This window comes from Orcinus orca, chromosome 9 (assembly GCF_937001465.1).
Source record: "Orcinus orca chromosome 9, mOrcOrc1.1, whole genome shotgun sequence".
NCBI lineage: Eukaryota > Metazoa > Chordata > Mammalia > Artiodactyla > Delphinidae > Orcinus > Orcinus orca.
The window spans coordinates 72,859,650-72,884,906 of record NC_064567.1 but is presented as its reverse complement, the minus strand read 5'-3'; the positions used below and the strand labels follow the sequence as shown (position 1 = coordinate 72,884,906).

The window sequence follows — 25,257 nt, the reverse complement described above, 5'->3', positions numbered from 1 at the left end:
TTGGCTTCTTCTTCTCAATTCCCCAGTTTATGCTTTATGCTCAGAATTTTAAATTTATTTTCCCCAAAATACCTAAAACCCTTTCACATATACGTGTTTCTTCATGAGCTTATTCTGCCTCCTAAGAATGGTGTTGTCCCCTCTCTGCCTAGTGAACTACTCATTCTTCAAAACCCAGTTGAAAGCAACATCCTCTGTGTGGTTTTCTCTGAGCTCCAGTGACACCATCGAGAACATGAAGGCCAAGATCGAGGATAAAGAAGGCATCCCCCCTGATCAGCAGAGGCTCATCTTTGCAGGCAAACAGCTGGAAGATGGCCGCACTCCTTCTGATTACAGCATCCAGAAAGAGTCGACCCTGCACCTGGTCCTCCGTCTGAGGGGTGGCTGTTAATTATTCAGTCTTGCATTCATAATGCCCAATGATGGCATCACTCTGCACTCTAGCCATTTGCCCCAATTTAAGATTAGAAGTTATCAGTTTTAGTAATAGCTGAACCTGTTCAAAATGTTAATAAAGGTTTTTTTGCATGGTTAAAAAAAAAAAAAAAGGAGACTTTGTCATTCCTTCTTCTGTACTCTCACCATATGCTCTGTGTGTTTTCATTCCAGCAAGCTGCCCAGTGTATTATGTACTTTCTTGCTCACTTTCTACAGACAACCTTAAGGTAAGTCCTGACAATCCACTTTTATGACATCTTTTACATCCTTTTCCTTGTTTTACTTCACTTTATAATTATTAATTCAGGCCTTCATAACTTAACCCTGGAAGTAGCTCCTAAGTGATCTCCCAAATTCCCTATCTTCTCTTCACTCCAAATGGTCATTTTCATTGCTGCTAGACTAGTAGTTCCACTGTCCTATTCCAGAATGATATTTTGGCACCAGATTTCTCTATGGTTGTATATATTTTAGGGGTAACAGTGATATGAAGGTAAACTAAAGTTAAAAACACTGAGAAACAAGCTATTCTTTCTTTTGGAAATAACATCATGTTGATTCTCAAAGTTTATTGTAAAAAGGACACTGAATCTCTGCAGTATGTAGTTTTGGGTAAATCTGAGAAATAGTACAATGAAAAGAATGAAAGATAATAAGCAATTTAAGGACAAAAGTCAAATGGTACAAATATAAAATGGATAGCATTTTACCATGTATAAATTAAAGAAAAAAACCTATCAGGAGTATGTGGATAATAATCTGACCCTGAATCAATAACGCAATGAATGCCTTAGTAAAAAAAGGGAAAGACATAGGGTCACAATATTGATAAAAATATGTTACTCCTTCTATTATAGGTAGTAATGAAGAAACTTACTGGAGTTAGGGAAATTGTATTAAAGGCCCATTTATAGTTAGAGGCATCAATTAGTATGGACAGGAGATGGTGAGGGAAGATCTAGCAGTATAAAAGAAAGTATGGTGACCAGTATCCTCCCCCAAAGAACAGGGCACTAGATTAGTTGTTTGATATAATGCTTACTAAACTTTGGCATTTCCTTTTAAAGTGAGCTAGAAAATCACATTATAAAAGTTGTTTCCAATCAAAAGTAGGTATCTATATTTTTATTTTATCTATGTGTATATGTAGGTTTAAACAGATATTGCAAGAATTTTAAGCTGCAGTTACAGTGTCTCTATGCACTACTTCTGGATTTGTATCAATGCTTGCTATGCTAAAGGCTTCTCTACAGTTAGCCAAGATTTTTAACTTTTCTGAGATTTTGTGTCAGCCATCACAGCCAATACAGAGAGGTCACAAAAATGGCAGGCATTTACTTAACATTTGAGTGGGAAAAGGAGGCCCTAAACAAGTCAATAAGCACCAGGGTAATTTTAGACTGCGATGAGTGCCCTGAAGACTATGTGATAGGCTATAAGGGCTGGTGGGGACTCTTTCAAATAAGGTGGCCAAGGAAGGCCTCTGCAAGAGTGACATCTGAAAGATCTTGAAAGTTAAGGAGCTGCCTCTTCAAAGAGCCAGAGGAAGGGAGGCCCCAGCTGAAGAAATGGCAAATGTAAATGTCCTGTGGTAGGGAAGAACTTGGCCAACTGATGAGACAGAAAGAAGCCAGTGTTGCTGGAGCAGAGGGAGCACATGATGTGCAAGGCGCTGGAGAGGCAAGCAGGGCCAGATCATTGAAGGCCTTGCCAGCCACATAAGGAGTTTTGACTTCATTCTTCGTGCAAAGGGATGCCATTAGGAGGTTTTAAGCAGGGAGGGGTATGATTTACTTTATGTTTTTAAAAGATCCTTCCAGTTGCTGTGAGGCAGAATTAGAAAGGGGCAAGACTGGAAGCAGGAAAATAGATTAAGAGGCTACTAAGGTTGTCCAGAGGGGGATGATGGTGGTGTAGACATGGCAGAGTATAAATGAATAGAAGGTGTAGAATCAAAATATGAAAATTAATTCCGTGAATATTAATACAGTTTGGTCTTGGAAAAAATAGTCACACAAAAATCTCAAATTTTGCTTTTTATATCTAACTTTACATTAGATGCTAGCAATAACTACATTGTATAATCCATGGAGCACATAAAAATAACCACTTAGGCCCAATAAAATACTTGGGCTTACTTGACAGCTTTGTAGTTCAAGATTTCAGACATTTTCTTACCTCAGGGAGACTCTCAATAAAAGAGTGGATATTCGCGGCATTTGCTACTTCTTTTATCTCATTCAATGGCACGACATGGCTGTTATCACCATAGGCAATGTTCTCAGCAACGCTACAGTTGAATAGCACAGGCTCTGGAGAAACGATTGCTATTTGGGAACGGAGCCACTGTACGTTCAATTCCTTTGCATCCACACCATCAAAGAGCTGCCAAAAGCAGAACGGAAAATGGTATGTGAAGATCCAACAACTGTATCATGTTACGGTTCACTGTATTCAAACATATACAAATCATAACAAGAAGGTTAGGAATTCAAGCTGTTTCATAGTATAATGTTACCCAAGGAAGGTTCATAAATCATATGTTGTATAGAAACAGACAGCATGTAACTGACTAAAGTACCGACTCCTAAACTTACTTGACATTTCTAGGAATGGCTATATATTCTAGAGACCTGCTCAGAGTCTAGGATAAACGTCTGGTGCTCTGTACTGAAGTCAGATGAAAAAATACCAACCTCCACTGCAACAGGACCCCACTTTATTAAAGCCTGGTGAAAGAGTAGGTGCAGAATGATACAGTAGTCCACATGCAGCAATAAGTCATTTTGTACAAAGCCATGTTTATTCACATGGACGTATAACAAAATTCAAGTGACATTTGATGAGCATACCTATTATGTGATGGGGACTCTTCAGACACTGGGGAAACAGTAATAAACAAGACAAAGCTCTTACCCTCCTGTAGCTTATATTCTGGTGGAGAGAGGCAGGCAATAAGCACACAAACAACTCAATAACATCAGAAAAAGAAAGTGTCATGAAGACAAGATAATGGGATAGAGGGTGACTAAGGATGTGGTGAGGATTTGGGAAGGGGGCGACGGGATGCATTATATTCTATCTAAGGAAGTAGCATTTAGACTGAGACATGAATGATGAGAAGACATTGGCAAAGAAGTTAGAGTAAGAACATTCGAAGCAGGGGAATAGCAAGAACAAATGTCCACAGTGTGTTTAAAGGACATAAAGAAGCCAGTGAGACTGACACACAGTGCATAACGAGCTAGGAAGGATAGGAGAGGAGTTTGGAGAGAGAGGCAGGGGCCAGATCATGAACGACCTTGATTTGATGGTATGGACTCTGGTTTATTGTAGCTGTGGTGGGAACTCATTGGAAAGTTTAAAGGAGGGAGTGTGCTATGCTATGTGCAAATAGGTGAATGTCGCCTGATTTTCATACTCATTGTTAACTCATTGTTTTCTCTTGTAACAAGGCAGCCATTTTGGACTGTTCCATTTTTCAAAGAGTCTTTGAGACTCTGTGATGGGGAAAAGACTGTAAATTGCAGCAGAAGGATGACTAACATGACAATTTTTGACTTTTATGGACTTATGGTTTTTTGTGGCAGTAGGAGAAGGCAGAACAGGAAATTGTCTTTGTGTGTGTGTAATTTGGTGGTGGTTGTGGGGAGAGAATAATTGAAAATCTGAATACAAGTTAAAGTAAGAAAAGTGCCAGGTGAGAAAAACAGTCCTTGGAGTTCAAAGGAGGGAGAGGTTGCATTTTTTTGAGATCAGGATGCAGAACTTAACGGAGCTGATTCAAAGAAGCTCTAATCATGTCTAAGGTTTTGAGAGTTGGGAGGTGGAGACGGCCAGAGTGAATAGCAGGAAGCCTGAACCAGGGAGGCAGAACAGAGTGACAAAAGAGCCCAGATGTTGATATTACACCCATCTTCCAACACCTGTATTCTAAGAGAATTCCATGGCTTATAAGATCAAAATTTCTGCTCTATAATGGTTGAAGAATCTTTGGAGCTTTGATCTTAGCCTCAAAGTCCTATCCATCATTTCTTTTATTGGTTTGCTTATCCTCTTAGTTAAGGCATAGAGTTTGTTTTTTTTTTTTAACTACTGCACTGTTTGCCCTCCCCAAATCAGCGAGGATGCTTAAGCCCAAGGGAATGTTTAAGAATAGCCCCACTAACCCCCAGATAAGTTGTATTTGAATTCAGTCTTACCACTTGTCCTTTCACTGGGTCATAAAATCTCTGTAGAAGTTGGACAGAAGTGCTTTTCCCACAGCCACTGCTCCCAACAAATGCTACAGTCTTCCCTTTCTCAATGCTGAGGGATAAACTGTGAAGGATTAGAACATCTGGGCGGCATGGATAGAAGAAAGAGACTTTTCGGAACTCTATATTCCCTTCACGTGTGTCCTGTGAAAGAAAGTTGGCAGTGTTTAGAGGATGACTTAGAAAGGCTGTAACAAATTATAGCACATTGGCTGAGTGCTTTCTGAAAATTGTGCATGTTTCCACAACCATTTTAATTTTATTATTTTTTAAATAAATTTATTTATTTTTGGCTGCATTGGGCCTTTGTTGCTGCGCATGGGCTTTCTCTAGTTGCGGCGAGGTGGGGCTGCTCTTAGTTGCGGTGTGCAGGCTTCTCATTGTGGTGGCGTTTCTTGTTGCGGGCCCTAGAGTGAGCGGGCTTCAGTAGTTGTGGTACATGGACTCAGTAGTTGTGGCTCGAGGGGGTCTAGAGCAGAGGCTCAGTAGTTGCTGCGCACGGGCTTAGTTGCTCCGCGGCATCTGGGATCTTCCCGGACCAGGGCTCGAACCCGTGTCTCCTGCATTGGCAGGAGGATTCTTAACCACTGAGCCACCAGGGAAGTCCAACCATTTTAATTTTAAACATCGTATTCCTTTCTATAGAGTTGCTGACTGCATATTTGTTTCTGTCACTTCTGTTGAGATTTTTATATCTGTAGTTCTTGTCTTCACTACGGGACTTCACCAAGTTCCTAAAATCACTAGTTTCCTTTGGCTTCAGTACCCAGTCACAGTGCAATCTGTAAATTAGCTGTTTGACCAGCTGCTCTAAATAAATACATTTTTTAAAAATTAGTTTGTGCTTTATAGACATTTATTGCTTAATTCAGCATAGCTGGGGTCCTCATCAACTGTACATATAAATGTTTTTCTTTTTGTTTTTTTTTTTGCGGTACGCGGGCCTCTCACTGTTGTGGCCTCTCCCGTTGCGAGGCACAGGCTCCGGACGTGCAGGCTCAGCGGCCATGGCTCACGGGCCTAGCCACTCTGCGGCATGTGGGATCTTCCCGGACCGGGGCATGAACCCGTGCCCCCTGCATCGGCAGGCGGACTCTCAACCACTGCGCCACCAGGGAAGCCCCTATAAATGTTATTTTTGTAGGTTGGACCATGTTTTACAGTTAATATACATTATATTTTGAATTCAGATTTATGTTAATTGATCATTTTTTGACAGTGACACTTGCCTAAAAGTTTATCTTTCTCTCTATGCTTCTTTCTCTTTAGTGGTTGGTAATTTGTAAACCAATACTTATGTACACCAGGGATGTTTATAAAAGACTTTCCAGAATGATCAGTAAATGATGATTAACTTTCCATTTATATATTTGGTTCATAAGATTTTAGCTTCTTTTGAACTTCATGTTTGCCCTCAATCAACTGCATTTTAAGTAGTCAGGTTTAATAGTCATGCTCAGCATATTCCAAGCCCAGTATATAGGTAGGAGGCGGGGGTAGGTGGAGGGGAGGAGTACCAAAAACTGTTTGACAATGAAATTATTCTGTTGTCAAAGGAAAGAAATGTTAACATATGGTTAAGAGGTCTAGAATTAGAAAAAATATATCCTGGAAGGATATATGCCAAAATATTAAGTTATAGTAGTAGCTTATTTTAAGCTTATTCAATGCTTTTTGTTTTGCCCACTACAACACATGAATATTATTTGTGAAAAAAAAGTTTTTAAAATAACCTCAGGATACTGCAGAATAATGAGAGTGCAATTATTTCTGTGTATGCTCTGGTGCCTTTTGGAAAGGCATAGAGAGATGTTCTAAATTTCTAGACTTAATACGTTTAAAAATTTATTCCTACTATTTTAAACATTTTGTTATGGAATATTTCAAACTTCTATAAAAGTAGAGAGAATAATATGTAACAGACTGCTATATGCCTATCTCCCAGCTTCAATAACTATCAATATTTGCCAATTTTGTTTTATCAGACTTTAACTTTTTTAAAGCATAGGGACTGATATTTATAAGTATTCATATATTAAATAAAATAAAGATTAAATAACAATTTTGTAGTCTTTATAAGGAACATTTCCACATTCTATGTCTTGTATACAGTTCTATGAGGACATTTATCAATGAGATGCTCAATTCCTCTATTGTAATGTTTAGAAAGAAATGAGTAGTAATATTATTAAATATCTAAATTCTAAGATTAAAAAAGTTTCCTACATACTTTACTTTCCAAAAGACAAGTATAAAATCTTATTTTGACAATAATGTATCTTAGAATATTCTATTTTGAGAATTTCATGATCTTTTTGTTTCTAACAACCAGGATTCCTTTTAATAATTATGAAGTTCTAGTGATAATGTACTATTTTAAGCTATCATACATATAAATCTACTGTTAAAATTCTAGAGGGAAATACTTTTAAATGAAAATTTTCTTTTAAGTATATACCTAATAGCTATTCTTTTAAATTTAAAATGTCTAGAAAAATTGAATATATGTTTAATGTATAAGACTACTACTGAGAGGCTTATTTTGAAATTATACAATCTTCCTATTGCTTCCCTTTTAATATTCACAGTCTTTTAGAGTTTGTGACTAAATATGTGCATGTGTTTTAATATTTAATAATTTAATAAATATAGTTCCCTTTTTCTCTCTTTTGTTTGCAGATATATTTCCCATGAAAAATGGCATCTGAAGTTGCAGGGCACTATTTACTTTGCATATGTTACCAGAGGCAAAAAATGAATAAATCCTAATGCAAATCTTTATCCCAGACTAAAACTTTTGCAGTCTAAGTAAAATGAAATATATAAATCAATCATTTGTTCCAGAATATTCTCACGGCATCAGGCAAATAAATAAACTAGAAGCACATATTTTTAAATATAAAGTCTGTACATTTTAGTAACAGAGGTGAAAATTTGATTAAGACCCCCTTTCTCCCTTTGTAGCCGTAACAATTATTTATACAAGCTTTTAATTCTTTATAGCACTCTCTTTTGCAGTTATCAGATAATGCCTTCATTTAAGTCTCTATTTAGAGAGCATGCATATAGACAATTAATAATAAGTAGACATTTAAAATCAGAGTTGTGCTTACGGGTTTTTTCCATTCTTGACTATAGCTGTCTATAGTTGGTTTCTTTTCCAACAAAGCAAACAGATGTGCAGCCCCAGATTTGGCTCTCGAATATTCAGGTGCCAAAACAAGTGTTTCTCCAATGGCCATAGCTCCATATGCAATTGCAGTAAAAACTCTATCAAAATATAAAGCATTTGAATCTCAATTAGGTCTGTTTTCAAACAAGAGCTGTAAAAGCGAAGGAAAAATCAGGCACTGGAATATAATCTTTTGGCCCAGACAATACCATCAATGCTGAAGGCCTAACAATGATATCTCTTTTGTAATTTTCTACCACATAGTGATCATCCCTTGCCTTGTACACCAAAATAACCTTTGGAGCTCAGGTAATCTTAAAAATTTCTTTTCCAATTAGAAAGATAGCTCAAAGGCTCTAACTAATGAATATAAAACTTCTTAGCCTCCTTGATATAAGGCTCATTTGCTTGGAGATTTAACAGAGAATTCAACTAACAATAGGAAGAATGTGTCACCAGTAGTGAGATCTGAATTTACACAGTAGATATGAATGTTGTTTTTCTTTTTTTGCATATAATGTAGTTAGAACAGATAACTGATGTCAGATGATTGGTTATCTGTCTGAAGTGCTACATGATTTAAAGAGAGCAAAGCATGGAGATTGTACTTTGTTAAGGTCCTCAAAACAATATCTGACTAAAATGTACCTTAGCCAGGCTGGAAGAAGAGCTTTGATCTTTGGTCTGCTATAGATTATGATCTCAGTCTTAAAATATGTTAATTATAAAATGGTAAGTGTGCAAATGATGTTTGGAAGCACACAGATTGTTCACAGAAATGTGGCATATCATGTGGCCATGGTTAAATATTTTCCTCTCATTTCCTTTTTCATTTTAGCCATGAAAACATATTACTAGAATGAAAAATAATGCATCTCAGTGGCAGAGCTAAAGGTATAATTCCGTTTCACTGGCAATATTTAAACATTAGGCAGTAAAAAGACATCACAGAACCCAGTTGTTTGTTTGCTCTGCTGGATCACAGCAAGGTAAACACACTGGTCTCCTTGTGAATTTCTTCAGAGATGGGACCTACTAAGCGCTGGATTTTGATGCAATCTCTTCAGTGACACAGACCTCAGATCTTGAATCTTGTTGTCTTTACAAATGTCAAACACAGTATAAAATATAAAACCAGTTTACTGGGATGTGAGACGCTAAAATTTTGTAGCCACTAGTTCTGTGATGTCAAGGCAGTTTTAGTACTAATATTTAGTAAAATTATTTAGAGCTCAAAATGCCATTCAAAATACTTAATACTCAGCTATAAATATCAGAAGTGGTTATTGAATTTAGGTTTTTTTTTTTTTTAATGCAAGGAAAAAAAACCAGGCTGAATCAGACTCCAGCCTCAGTCTGATCCAAGAGTCAGCAGGTAAGATGGGAAGAGAATTGGATTATGAGTCAGGAGACCTGGATTCTAGTCCCACAGGGATGGAGGCTTCTCAGAACAACTAAGAAAATACCATTTTCCTCTGATTTGAGATGTGCCAAAATATCTACCTGTCGTAAAATTTGTGTCATTAAAAGTCAATTTAATCATTTGGCCTAAATGTACAAAGGCTGATGTCTTTGTTAGGTCTCCCATAAAATGAAATTTACTGAGAAGGGTAGAAGGGAGAACTTGTTTCTGTGAGAGGTAAATGATCCAAAGGATGCACAATAGAGCAAGAAGAAAAGTTTTAGTAGAGAAGGGAGAGTACCAGCTAAAAGCCCTGATGCTGTCTTTATTGTGTATATGTTGAGGGGAGGCTAAGTGGGATGGGGGTTGACGTTGATGAGGATTACATTGAGGAACCTAACTTTGTGGTGATGGGACTATCTGGGGGTTGAGTCAGGGACATCAATCTCCTTTATACTTTTTCCCCAGGTGGGTTCTTTATAAAGAGGCCAAAGCTGGTCTGCTATAGAATCTGTCCTAACCTAGTCTGGCCCAATTAGCTAGAGTGAACTAAGTTGCATTTCACTTCCACTTAGAAAGTATTTATTGCACAATAACCAGTGCTCTAACTCCATGAGAGAGTTAAACCAGAGCCTTCAAATTGGTCCAACCTCCTGGAGGCATCTGAGCCAAGAGCTTACTCCAGAGAAATGTTCAGGCCGACTTCCCATGCCAATGTTGGTCTTGGGAATTTCACCCATTTGGGATATACAAAGAGGAATGATTTGCTATAATGATGAATGTTTTAAAGTCACTAATAACACATTTGTCAAAGTATTAACCTATCATAAATGCTTATATAGCCCCTTCATGCCCAAATAAGATTACAAGAAACATTCCACTGTTCAGAAATGATTTTCACGTTGAAACAATTCTTGAACCATAAATATGTAAAGCAGGAATTCAAAAACCTAAAATTTAACTTCTACAACTTTCTTAATTTAAATTGTCCATGGAAGAAGAAATCTTATCTATAGTTTATCCTTATATGGATTTACACTGAGTTTATACTGCTTTACTGAATTTATAGCAAAAACCTCCAGGTTGGCTGGGGTTGAGGAAAGAGAATATTGAGCAGGAAGAGGTCTGGAGAGGGTTTTCACGTGCTAGGCTTCTTCTTTCCTAGTTTTATGGATTCTTCATGGGTTCATGGGGCCGTTGTCACTGCACCATTGCTACAATGATCCTTCCAAGCATTTTCAAGCAGTGGGGAAATCCCCTTGCCCATCATTGCTGCTGAAATAGAATTAGAATTTTTTTTTAAATAAATGTATTTATTTTATTTATTTATTTTTGGCTGCATTGGGTCTTCACTGCTGCGCGTGGGCTTTCTCTAGTTGCAGCGAGCAGGGGCTACTACTCTTCATTGTGGTATGCGGTCTTCTCATTGCTGTGGCTTCTCTTGTTGCGGAGCATGGGCTCTAGGCGTGCGGGCTTCATTAGTCGTGGCTCGCAGGCTCTAGAGCACAGGCTCAGTAGTTGCGGTACACGGGCTTAGTTCCTCCGCGGCATGTGGGATCTTCCTGGACCAGGGCTCGAACCCGTGTCTCCTGCGTTGGCAGGCGGATTCTTAACCACCACGCCACCAGAGAAGCCCGAATTAGAACTTTTAAAGGATCTTTTGGCTGGGAACAACGTAAAAAAGCATAGAAATGAATAATCCTAATTTTAATACAATTGATCCAAATAGAAATACCCAGCATAGTTACTGGTTCAGGTCTATTTGTCTCCCCTTAACTCTGCTCCCATATCCAGCTTGTATACCTTTGGTGACTTATTCTAAGAGGAAATATACTGGGCAGTTCAGAGACTGGACTCTGAAGCCAGATCACTGGGACTACATCCAAACTCCATCATTTATTTGCTAGTTCTGTGACCCTGTGCATGTTCTTTGTGCTTCTGCTTCCTTACTGACAATTGGAGATAACAAGACCATCTACATCTTATGGGGTTGTTGTGAGAATTAAATACATTAATAATATGAAGTGTTTAGTATAGTGCTCATTAAGTGTTTAAGTTATTGTTATTCCTCTCATAGAACTGAAAGTTAATGGGACACTTTCTGTTGGAAAGTAAGTTCTCACATTTCTATGGATGTAGATTAGCATAGCAGGTCACACCACAACTTCTGAAGTCCCCACTCAGTAAGTTTCTTTTTTTTGATTGGAAGATAGAGTATCTTTCCTCACAGGGGTGGCTATTACAATTATTCCCATACTCATACTCTTTTCCCCTAACATCCATATAACAGTACAAAGATCCTTTTCTTTTCACCATAAATCCCTTTCTCAACAGAAGGGAGAGAGAAAATATACAACTTATATTTATTTGGTACTTTGGGTTTTACAGAATGTTTTTGTATACATGTTACCATTTGATCACCTAGGAGTAAGGCACACACATCACTTTTTAATAAATAAGGAGACTCTTTATCTCAGAGAAATAAGTAATTTGCCCAGAATCACATAGCTATGAAACTGTAGGACTGGAACTTGAACCTCCTTGTTAACTGTTTTCCCTTACACAGTGCTCCTTCTAGTGGAAAGCTGACCTGAACTGTCTCTCCCTGCATGTTGGGGTTTGTTACCACTTGTTTCCCATTTTAGAATCTTCAGAGGACCCTAGATAGCAAATCCCCCTTGATTTGTCTCCTTTAGATCCCTTCAATGGTTGATCCCTCTATCTGGTCTCCTTATCTTTTCCTCCTAACCTCTGCATAATCTCTGGGGAGGAGCCTGGCAGAAGCTGGGTGGCTGCCATGGCAACGAACACAAAGAAGACTTTCCTGTTTTCCTTGTTTTGGCTAACTAAGGTTGTTTTCCTAATTATGTTAACACAGTTCCATGGCTTCCTGGCCTACCAGAGCAAAGATGATGGTGGAGACCTAGCTTGCTTTCTATCCCTTTTTATTCCAAGCTGTTAACCTACTATTAATATTCACTGAAAACCCACCTATTGTTCTTTTGGCCAATAACCACATTAAATATTCAAAGTTCAATATGATTTCCTGTCAAGAACTGCATTTGGATTTTTGGAGGACTAGGCCACAACACATAAGCTGCTTGGCTCTCTGCTTATCAGGCAGTTTTCAAAGCTGTGGCTTTTATAATTACTGTACTGAAGGCTGTCATGACTTGATTCTTTCTTACCCATCTGCTCTACTTAGCTTCCTGCTAATATGCGTAGCAAAGAAGGAAGAAACAGAGAGAGGAAAGTTCTGACGTGGGAGTATGGAGAATAACAGAAACCTCTGCTGGAACACTAATGGTTTCTGGACTATACTGCAAAAGGCAAGTTAGCTAGAAACTAACCTAAAGGCACTAAAATTCAGATGGGAGAAAATAAATTTATGTTGTATTTCTCAAAGTCTGTACATTTAGACTGAAGTAAATCCAAAGTGTTGCTACGGCTAACAGAAGCAGAAGGGGAGATTTTTACTACACGTATGTGTATGAGAACGTAAGAAAGAGATTTTCTGAATGCCTATGCATTGGCTGCAAGGCAGCAGAGGGAAAATGTCACCACCTTTTAAAAAATGCTCATTTCAGAGAAACTTCTACAATAATAGAGATGGATGGAGACAGTTTCTACCATAAGAAATGTATGTTGCCTATTTTTTTAGAAGAAAAAGCTAAGGTTTTGGTTAAGTAGCTTTGCTGATAACGTAACTTTATGAGCACATCAAGGGATTCTGCTGTTAAAACTCCCGTTGTGCATCTCCTTCTATAAGGCACACTGTCATTTCTGAAAGAGAGACAGCTTATCCATCCTGGTAGCTATAAATCATGAAAATACATTCACATTTTATACAGTGAATAAAGCATCTTTATTTTATACAATAAACTAAAATATGACTTCCCCAGTTCTTATATAATTCTAGAAAAGTTTCTGGTAATGGCCAAAAGAAAACCCTGAGGTTTCAAGTAGCTGTGGAGAGCAGCCTGGAATTCAGTCCCTATGCTCATATTTCTTAAAGAGTGATCTTCAGATCCTGTGCCTCAGAACAGTCTGGGATGTTTGGTAAAACGTAGTTTCCTGGTCCTACACCAGATCTACAGATCTCTGGGTTAGATCTGTAGGGTGAGCTCCAGGTATCTGCATGTTTAACCAGCTCCTTGATTGATGAGTTGGGAAACCATTGATTTAGAGAATGGCACAAAGTTCTTTTCATGTAAGGAGGGTTCTAGTAGGAGAGAGTTTTCTTTGTAAAATCTTCCATTCAATTAGCTGATTATATAGAAAGCTGTCTCTGTCCTTAGATTCTGGAAGGCACAGAGTCCTTTAGGCCAGGTGTAGTTTAGTGTGTCTAAAGGGACACTTGTGATATGTTTATGGTAGCTGGGGACCACTTTGGGTCTCTAAGAAAACTGAAGATTTTGCTATTGAAGACAAATCTCATCTGTTCACATTTTGCACAGCCCCATACCCATATTTCCCAGAGCCTCTCTTCTTTGTCCATACTATAAAAGTATGGGTATCCTTACTTTGTTTGTAGTCTGGTTGAATGAAACTCAAATCAAAAATGATACTCGTGGTCCAAGCTCAGATAGCTCCTTGTTTCTTCCTTCCCTCAGGGCACTAGGAAATACCAGTGTGATTACTGTTCATTAATCGTTGCTCTCATGTTAACAGTCCTACATATGTTCTGACAGCTAAAATTCTTACGTCTCCAGAAATGACCCTTTTCAATGAACTTAATGAAAAAAAAATTCAGGATATATGGTAGTCCAGCAGGAGGAGGAATTTTTGTATGGGGGGCTTTTGATTCTCCTATATTTTAGGGTCATAAACTAATATTAAGCAAGTTACTTGTTCCATTTATGGTAAGAATCAGCCCAGCTCTGGATATTTAAATGTTTGGAAAACTATACAAGAATTTTTAAAAAAACAATAATTTTATAGAAAGGTTCTATGAAAGTTTGTCACAGAATTAGTAATCATAATTAATAAAAATAAATGTCAACTAAGCAAAGCCCCTAGCATCTTGAGTCATGAACTTGAATCTGTGCTCTGCCACTTGCTGATTAACTGACTTTGGGCAAGTTAGGTAACTTCCTTGAGTGTTAATTTTCCCCATCTGTACAATGGGAATCATAGTATTTCACAGGGTAGTGGAGAAGATTAAGCAGAAAATGTATTACAAATCCTTAATACTAAGTAAGGACTCAATCAAGTTTGGTGTTATAGTGATTATCATATGAAACAGAATTGTTGGCAGCCTTGAGAGGCCCCATTCAAGAAATGTCCTGCCTGATGTCATTTGCAGGCATGATAGTGATTGCATGATTTTGAAGTTGTATCATTCTTTAACTAAGAAAATTCTTTGCTTAGTTTTAATCTAAACAAATCTCAGTATGGAGAAGTAGACTCCCAGCTACAAACATTCTACTTTTCTATAAATGGCTGTCTTTGACTTACATCCAGTCCTTATGCCAAAGCACTTGGATGTAGAAGGGAAGAAAAAGAGAAGAATCTGTAAAAAACAGGAGTGATGTGGAAAAGTTGAATCTGGGAATACATTTCCAGGAATGACTGGACTGCTTAATTATGCACCACTCCAAGTCTCTCCCTTTATTTTTGGTTCAGTCTTTTATTCAGTGAATATTTATTGCATGCCTATGATGTTCCAAGCTCTTGTTTTTGGCTCTAGGGAAACATCAGTGACCAAAACAGTCTAAGCTCTGCTCTGACTGAGCTTACAGTCTATGCACTCAATAAATCTGGAAACAAAAAAGATAATTTCACATAGTGGTAAGTGCTATACACAAACTAAACCATGGTAATGGGATAGAGAGTGATGAGGAGAAGGGCTAAGAGGACTACTTTGAGCCATCAGCAAAAGTCCCTCTGAGGAGTGGACTTGGGAGCAGAGGCTTGGATGGTGAGAAAGAGGCAGCCCAGTAAAGAACTGAATGATTATTCCAGACAGAGGAAAGAGCAAGTGCAAAAACACCGAGAGTTCCAGGGACAGAAATGCAAGTAGGGGTCTGATGTGCAGATCACAAAAAAAGACAATGGTAGATGAGGTTAGAAAGGAAGGCAGAGGCCCAAATGTGTACAGCTTTCAGGTCAGAGTAAGGAATTTGGTTTTATTCAAATTTCAATGGGAATTCATTACAGTATTTTAGTAAATTGATGGAATTGGATTTGTGTTTTAAAAGATTAGCCTAGCTACTGTGTGGAGAATGGATTACGGGGAAGCAAGAGAGTGAGTACTGGGACATCAGTGAGCAGGTAGTTGCAGTGGTCCAGTCAAGACAGGCAAAGAGATAAAATGGAAGGTAACATGGGTAGAGATGGTAAGAAGTATTTTGGAGTTACAGCTGTTACGACTTGGTGCTGTATGTGGTGGGTGAAGGCAAGAGAAGAAATAAGGGATGACTCTTAGATTTTTGGGCCGAGCAACTGCATAGATGGTGGTGCTGTTTATTAAGATGGAGAAGTCTTGGAGAAGAGACACTTTGGGAAGGAAAAACTTCAAATTCTGTTCTGGACACATTAAGATATGATTAGATGCCTAAGTGGAGATGTCCAGTAGGTAGTTGGATAAGCATATGGTATTTAGGAGTGGGGTCAGAGTTGGAAATACACAGAAGGGAGTCATCAAGATACAGGTAATATTTAAAAAACCATTAGATTGGATGAAATTACCAATTAGAGTGTGTGGATGAAAAGCACTGAGAACTCTAAAGCCCCCCAACACGTGGAGGCCCAGCAGAAAATCAGGAGCCCGTAAAGGAAACAGTGGAGGAGGGGCCAATAACAAAGGAGAAAAAGCCTAGAGAAGAAAATGTTTCAGGAAGGAGAGTATAAAATGCTGCTGAGAGGTCAAGTTAAATGAGATGGGAAAACCGGACACTGGATGGGTCATGGGTGGGCAAGATGGAGGTCAGTGGTAACCCTGATAATGAGTCTTTCTAGTGGAATGGTGGGAATCAAGGCTTGACTGGAATGAGTTTAGGAGAGGTTGGAGATGAAAAGGTGTAGATAACAAGAATAGGCTACTCTAGAATTTGTTTTGCTGCAAAGGAGAACAGAGACATTGAAACTAGGTAGAAGGGGACTTAAGGTCATGGGAGAGATTTCTTTCTTTTTCTTATGACAGGTGATTATAAAGCAAAGAAACAGTAGTGACAGAAACTGATGTGAAGAGATGACTGCAGGAACCTATTGCAGACGAGGACCTTAGTTCTTGCATGGAGATGGCAGGCATGGTGAGTCAGTGGTACCCTAGTGAGTTTGGTGATGGGAAAATGAGGTGATTCTCTCTTGATTGCTTTGTTACACTATCTTCAGCTAAATTCATTAGAAAGTAACTGGGATTATAATTGCTTTTATAAATAAAAATTCTTCTGTGAGAATTGATAAAATTATCAGACATCCTACATTAGTATAAATATATTTAATTGGCTTGCTCTCTACTAATACCAAGGAACAGTTATATGAAGGAATGGGACACTGGGGATTTAAAGATGGCTGCAGAAAGTTTAGAGCAACGTAAGGAAGACATGTTCTGAGTTTCAAACGATTGGCTTGCAAGCAAACTTTTGGAATACAATCAAATTTTAAGCTTGTGATTGCCTGCATTTCATAAGAACCAAAGAAACAACTTGCTAATTTAGTGCAGGCTGGTGAACTGAATGAAGTAATTTAGGTGATTCTACATTTGGTTTCTTGCTAATTTATCTCTGTAAACTAGTCTGTGTAATCAGAATGAAGTCCAAGGCTAAATGTCATAATTGTGATTTATATGTTCACACGGACAGTACTGCACACTGTTTTAGAGGGTAGGAAAACATGGTAGAACAGGGAGCCTAAAATTCCTGTTGACATTTTACATACAGATATTCCATTTTATAAGAAAATCTGCTTCATGAAACCTCTAAGTGGCCCCACAGATTCAAAAATATTAGGTTGGTGAACTGTGGATGCTTTCCTTCTGAGTGCCTAGCAAAGAAACTTCCTGGGAACTCAGTTAATGTTTGATAGATAAACAAACAAACAAACAAACAAACACATGAAGAGGAACTGAAAATGATTCCAAGTTATTCTGAAATTATTTGGCTTCAAATGACTTTTGGTCATTTCTTCAAATTGAATATATCCTCAAAGTACAAATATGTGCCACCAATAAGGATATTCAAAAGAATGTGTCTGAGTGTTGAGAGGTAAATCCCAAAGAGGAGTTCCCGACATTTTTTGCCAAATGGAAGTATCCTTGAAACAGGTGTAACCTCCCAAGTCATTATATTGAAGAGGCTGATCCTTGCTTTGATGTGTATGTTTTGGTGGGCTTCTTAAAAAGAAAATAACGTTACTTTTTGGAGTCAAATATTGTATGGATTTCTCTACCTCTAAACATTTAGCAGTGACATTTATGATACAGATTAGTAACAATCTGACATTTTAGGGAGACTTAAGAAGCTCAGAATTAATACCCAAGATAAATTTTTCTAATTTCAGAATTTGAATTTAGGTGTTTCTGTGAAGTAAAGAAATTCATAACTATGTGAACAGAGTTCCAAATAGAAGCACCAACAAATGCTTTGGGAAGAGGCAGCCTCATTGGGATGCCATGATCAATTCTCAATGTGACTTTTCTGAAGAGAAATACTCATTTACATGTGTTTCTCCTGGAGTATTTGCTTAGCAAGGAACTTACCTCACTGATTTACAGTCACACTTGATAAAGCCATCTCCACCTTGGAAGACAATGGATAACAAGAAGGCTTTTTTTTTTTTTTTTTTTTTGCGGGACGCGGGCCTCTCACTGCTGCGGCCTCTCCCGTTGCGGAGTACAGGCTCCGGACGCGCAGGCTCAGCGGCCATGGCTCACAGGCCCAGCCGCTCCGCGGCATGTGGGATCTTCCCGGACCAGGGCACAAACCCGTGTCCCCTGCATCGGCAGGCGGACTCTCAACCACTGCACCACCAGGGAAGCCCAAGATGGCATATTTTACCCCTACATTCCCAGGTCTAGTAAACTGAAGTAGGAAGCAATTCATCTGGGAGTTTAACTCAGAGTACCTGTGTTATATCAGTATTTTACCAGCTTGACTGCACTTATATCAATAGATATTAAATAACAAAAAATTTTAAAATTTCCCCAACATGTCTTTTGCACATATATGATTTAAATGATAATACACTCTAAACTAGACATCTTTCTGGTTAATTTAAGTACATAACCCATTTACAGGGTTTATATATTTGTCCAACTTACCTGAACATGCCCTCTGGGGTCATTCATCCTGCTTGAATTAAATAAGTTCCAAATCGAAAACACGCTGCATAGGCAAAATATACAAAGGCATGGCTGAATGCGTAACAGATTCCAATGATCTGTGCTTTCTTCAAGGTATTTCTGAAATGCACAAAATTTACTAGATAATGGGGCATGAGGTATAGTAAGGTCCTTTAAATAAACGTAGAGTAATGAGTACAGAAGGTAAAACATGTTATCATTTAGGGCGTATACACTTTTTCTAATTATTAAAGAGAAAATGACTTTTTTTTTCTTTTTTACTTTTTTTTTTTTTTTTGCGGTACGCGGGCCTCTCACTGTTGTGGCCTCTCCCGTTGCGGAGCACAGGCTCCGGACGCGCAGGCTCAGCGGCCATGGCTCACGGGCCCAGCCGCTCCCGCGGCATGTGGGATCTTCCGGGACCGGGGCACGAACCCGTGTCCCCTGCATCGGCAGGCAGACTCTCAACCACTGCACCACCAGGGAAGCCCAGAGAAAATGACTTTTTAACTACTGAGAATTATTATAGAGAAAACAATAAATGTAATGATTTTCTCTATAGGTATATGCTCTATAGTTCAATGTAACAAAGCTGCCTCTATGTATTTTCAAATGAATGGACAAGGTCTGTGAAAGGATAGTTACTGAAAGAGTTAAAGAGATTTGGTTTAAAAATATTTTCTATCCTAATGTTGCACTAATAGAATAGTGGGAATTAAATGGCGGTACCAACCACAAGCGTGAGTGTAAAAGAGTACAAAGTTATCTTTCTGATAAAGTAATACAAAGAGTATCACTAAGTAAATGTGGTAAGGAGGACTAGTTTAAAATTAAAAGAATTGATCACATTTGTTGTGCATATATTCATTTTAAAATGTGAACTCTTTATAGAGATTCAATATAAAGGGCTAAGCAATATTATTTTCTTTCTTAAATATGTTATTTCCTCAATCATGTTTCATGGAAATAAGAAAAATATGCACACTTTGTTATAGTTCATGGCAATGTGGGAGGACCTAAAACATATATTCTAAATGTGCTTGCTCTCAATCCTCTTTCTAGTTTCCTCTTGGTGGAGTCATATAAGGAATTACACTATGCCATTACTAGGAAAGATTCCAGAGCAAATGAGTTGGCAGGCAAATCACTGGAGTCACCCAGGAGTGCTGCCTTTATAGGAACAAACTATAGTTAACACAGTCAGTATGAATCTACAATCACCTGTGCTGAGTCTGAAGCGTCTCCTCATACATTTGCCCGAAGGCTTTTTCTCTTGTTAATGACACTGTAGTGCGTATATTCTCCACAGTTTCGGTTGCTATATTATAAAACAAGATAATAAAATAGAGAAATAAAATTAGTAATGGCTGAACTTCTGGTTGTGAGTTACAGTCACAATGGGGACATATTAAGTACATTAAGTCAATAAGTTTTTCTGATGAGTTTTCTTAGCTTCTTGTTTTTCCTTCCCCAAAATAAGACAGGAAAATAATATATTAGGATAATAAGCTCAAGGAAAATTCCTTTTGAAAAGATTTCATCCACTGGTCTAAATTTAGCCCTCTTTAAGTCTTCATTGAGTTTCTATTTAAACTAGTTCCATAAGCAGAGAGATCAAACATTAGTGAGCATTATGTCCATATGTAATTATGCAAAGGAGCTGTCCTATGAATTATGAGCTGATTTAAGAAGAAGACAGAAGAGAGAATCAAGTAAATAATTATTTTATTCTAGCACAGAAATGCAAATAGCAACCAAAGTTCTCAGGAACACTGCTGTAAAGTAACATGGAGTGTGGCTTTTGAATTCTGTATAAGATATTGTACAGCTGTTTTTCATGTTGATGTCTGTGAACTTAAAAAGATATTTAGGTCAAGTGTAATGCTTCTTCATAGTTATATAGTTTTCAAAAAGAAGGGGGATCAAAAATGGAGGAGACTTTTGGCTCAGAATAACTTCTTGGACATGAGAACACATGTTGACTTGAAAGAGAAACTTTTTGCTTCCACATTCTCTTTCCAGGCTGGCAGAGTGGACTGTGGGACAGATGAAGACCTAGGTGGATACCCAAGGTTGTTTGAAGGAGAACTTGGGTTACGGGAGAGAACTGATATGTAGACCATGGTCAGGACACCTGGATTCTGCTCTAAATTCTCATAATTTCAAAATGAACTCAAAGAAATCTCCATCTGTAACATTTTGTAGTGCATGAGGAAAATCGATGAGAATGCTGAAATCTTGAGGAAAACAAAAAGAAATGAATGAAAAAGTTTTGTGATCATTTTTCACAATAAAGAAAGGACTGAAAGCAGAACCTTAGAAAATAGTCCTTTTTTAAAAACTAATATGGTCATTTTATTTATTTTTTACTAATATGGTCATTTAAAACCTGAAAAATAAAACACTTGATGATTTTTCCAAATCTACACATGCAACCTAAGAAGGACCAATATGTTTTATTGGTCCATATTCTAAGTTTTGGTGTTTGGTAAAGTGACTGATTGAAAAGCTAGTGGGAAAGGACACATTGCTTATTTGATTGCAGTTATTGATTGTATACTCTGAGGTTACTTTAATAATACAAAAAGGAAAAAAATCAAATGGCACATAAGCAACTAAAGCTCATGACATAAAAATTAAGATGAATAAAATATAATTAATTATGGCCAGATTAACTTGGAAATTGTGATAATTTGCTCACACGGAGGGCTGAACAACTTTTCTGTGTTTCTGAAGCAAATATATGCTATGTAGTTCAGTCTGTACTGCTCAAGCAGACATTCCAAGGGTCCTTATCTAGTGCAAGAAAGATGGAAAAGTCCAAGGGTCATGAAAACCAGATTTCTATGAGTCCTGTGCTTGGTTGGATGCCTATTCATGAATATTCATGCTATTTATAATATGATACAATCACTGTGATACAGACCATAATGATATTAAAATCATCTTTATATTCAGGCCTTTCACCAATGTGATATAGATCTTTGAAACTATATCATGAGAGGAGTTGGGGCTGGGTGACCAAGAGAAGACTTGGCATTTACATGATGCGGCTTCATAGCGTCACGAGAAGCAGGTTTTGGACCTCAATCAAGATGAAAGGCAAGAAGAGAAGGATAGAAGGCCACCAAAAAAAAAAAAAAAAAAAAAAAAGAACTCCCTACCATCTAAGGTGTAGGCAGCAGCCTGGGAAAGTAATGCACTGCCTGCCACTGGAGAAAAGGGTGGATAAAAGATGGATATATGCTCAACAGGGATGTTGTACAAGAGATTTCTACTTTGGGTGAGTGGCTGGATCAAATGACATCTCTTTCAACTTTTAGATATTATGGTACTACATTACTAATGTTTCTCTAAATCACTACTACAATGATTATCTTTATGAATATGATTGATTCTGAGAAACTTATATGTGTCAAAAAATTTTCCAAGTAAATACATTGTTCATTTTGATCATTTTAAAAATGGTCCTTGTCTCTAAAGCTTTGTTTTAGGCACTACCAATATCAGTACCTTGCCTTGAATTTAGTAACTATTATATTTCCTCTTTATTTTGAAAAATAAAATACCCAGAATTATTCAAGACATTCAATTATTCAATAATCAGAGAATGTAGAATCACAATGTTAACAAATTCCCCCACGATTTGGTAACAGTAATAATGGCTGACATTACTGAGTGCTTACTGTTTTCCAGATACTATTGCACATACTAATAAGACTAAGTGTTTTCTGTAATAGTCATAAAGATCTGTAAGGGGATACTATTTTATTTCCACTTTACAGAGGAAGAAACTGAAGTCCAGAAAGGTTGATGTAACTTGCTCAGATCACACATTTGTTAGTGGTAGAATCTGGATTCTAATTCAGCCAGTTTGACTCCAGAGCCTATGCTCTAAATTATGCACCCTATTGCTATGACATTATCTACACCCCATCTTAAACTGATCTGTATGAATTTCAATACATATACATCACTTTACAGATTCCTAAGAAAGGAAGTTATGTATTGTAAGGATAGGAGCTCTTATTGATTTTCTCTTAAAAGGTTATGATGGGAACAACAGTCTTTATTTTACCTTTCCAGCATGCTTAAGTTCTTGCTTATCCTTGTTGGCAAATCCAGTCATTGCTGCCATTTCAATCATTCCTGTCAGAGCAAGTACCGGAGCAATACTCAGAATCAAGAGTGTCATCTCCCATCCATATATGAAGGAAATGATAACTGAAAGTCCCATGTTAGTTACATTTTGTGTTAAGACACCAACCCTTGAACCCGTTGCCTATAATCAGACATATTTTGGAAAAAAGTCAGCTAATTTTAAATTTACAAGAATTGCTATTATAGTTTCTTGCAAAATAAGATAAGCTTTCTTTTTTAGGATTTATACATAGATTTTTATTTTGAATTTATACTTAGAGATTAAATAATAGTTATACTTTAAAAATGTCCACTACTAAGGAGTCATTATGTTTTATTTGTCTATATTATGTCTGATATTGTCCTTTGACATGTTCCTATTATTTTTGAATATGTTCTTACTTTCTGGCACAAAAAGATTTTCCAGGCCCTACACCTGAAATCTGTCATTTCTCCAAGGAGTTCCAGTTCCTGTTAGTGGAGAATGTTATTTAGGACTTACTATATGAAGAAAAAAATTTTTTTAATTAAAAAAATCAATATATGGTGCTAGTTGTACTCATTATCAGTGGAATGTTAGTAGATAGAACTGGGGAGTGTGTGTGTGTGTGTGTGTGTGTGTGTGTGTGTGTGTGTGTGTATGTGTGTGTGCATAGATGCAAGCACATATTGAAATCTATATTTATTTCTCTATTTACATTTCTTGAAATCCATGAGTTCATACCAATACCTCCAGTTCCAATCCAAAAACACAAGGTTATTTCCAGCTTTCTCCCTTCTAATATTTGTTATCCCCTTCTTCAACAGTGAGAAACCTGGCTCCCATTTTCTTTAACAGAGTTCCTTGATCAATCTCTCTGCTATCATGCAGATAGTGACCAATCTGCTATCATGACCCCTGTCTCTCCCCTGCATGCATACCCTCCTCACTCTTCTCTGGCTTGGCTTTCCCACATGAGGCTGCTGCCTCACATGGATGCCCAACTTACCATATGTGGGCTCCAAAACCAACCCTGCCCCTTCCCCTTACACTGAAAAAGGGCCGGTACTTTTTAGTCACTACACTGTAGTAGTGCTGAATGGAATGATTGAGGATATTCATTGAAGTATATACTTTGGATATGATATCTTGCGGTCCCTTTTCTGCACTTCATAACTTGGTTTCACTCAGCAAAGGTCTAAAGAGGCAATATCAAGACAGAAAAGGAGTTGGAAACATCATGGTATGAGGTAACTTAAAAGAAATTTGGAAAAAAATCTTAAATTAAGTAGAAATATCTTCATAACTGCTTTACGAGAACTGCATGTCTTATGAATTAACTTTCAGTGGACACATGTTAAGTAATAAACTGAAATGTTAAATTCCTTTATGCTGTGATGAAAATATGAAACACCTATTTACCTAGAAACACAGCTATAATCAACCAAGATATCAATTCACATTTTCAAACATATGTTTTGCTCTGATCATGAAAACATGGCCATTGGAAAAGGTCTAAATAATGTTAAAAATTACATCCTTCCAGACATAAATACATACACACATTCAGATTAGGATTATTGTGTGTATTCAGCTTTGTATCCTGCTTTTATCTCTTTACATTATACAGCAAGCTTTTTCCTGGGTCACTAAATAGTCTTCAAAAAATATCTAGTAGATTGCTTCCAATTTTTCACTATTGAAAGCAAAGATGTAATGAACATCTTTGTGCAAAATATTTGTGCTCATCTTTTATTTCCTAATGTTAAATTCCTAGCCTGGAGTTATATGTTAAAGGGTATATACTCTTACATTCTTCATAGATATTGTCAAATTGCTTCTCTACAAGGTGATATCAATATTCACTGAAGTATCCCCCAAATTAGTATCATCATTAAAATAACAATAAAAAGCCCTCTTTCTCCACAGGGCTCTGACTTATTCCTAAAAAACTTTTGTGGTTTTAGTTTCAAGACTGCATCTGATAATGATCCACTATTTTCCCATTTTTTCACTGAACTATCAAAGAAAACCCCAAAAAAGTAAAAACAAATAACAATAACAAACACCAAACAAACCACTAAATACTGAAAACTCAGACAGGTAACCCATTTTACATGCTTTAGGGCGTTATACACTAACTCTAAGCTATGAGGCTGAAATAAAAATGTCATTTGGTACTAAGGCTTGCTTACACTCTGCCTCTTGAGAGTTTAAGGATGATGCAGAGATAAATGATGCTGTATATTATGGACTGAATGGTTCTACACCCCCCACCCAAATTCATATGTTGAGGTCCTGAATCCCAGTTCCTCAGAATGTGACTGTATTTGGAGATAAGGTCTTTAAAGAGGTAATTAGATTAAAATGAGGTTTTGAGGGTGCGCCCTACTCCAATATGACTGGTGTCCTTATAAGAAAAGGAAATTTGGTTGCAGACATGCTTGCATAGAGAAAAACAATGTGAGTACACAACACGAAGAAAACTATAAGTCAAGGTGAGAGGACTCAGAATGAAACCAACCATGCCAACACCTTGATCTTGGTCTTCTAAGCTCTAGAACCATGAAGAAATAAATTCCT

The 25,257-nt window shown here is 37.5% G+C and overlaps 1 protein-coding gene across 1 annotated transcript in view; it reads right to left on the bottom strand.

The window, feature by feature from the left end:
- Positions 1 to 25,257, bottom strand: part of ABCB5 (ATP binding cassette subfamily B member 5) — a 113,410-nt gene that overhangs the window by 4,801 nt on the left and 83,352 nt on the right. Inside the window, 6 exon segments of the mRNA XM_004263450.1 lie at positions 2,620 to 2,826; positions 4,644 to 4,841; positions 7,811 to 7,967; positions 18,534 to 18,674; positions 19,776 to 19,876; positions 22,633 to 22,836. Of these exon segments, the coding sequence (XP_004263498.1) occupies positions 2,620 to 2,826; positions 4,644 to 4,841; positions 7,811 to 7,967; positions 18,534 to 18,674; positions 19,776 to 19,876; positions 22,633 to 22,836 (1,008 nt within the window).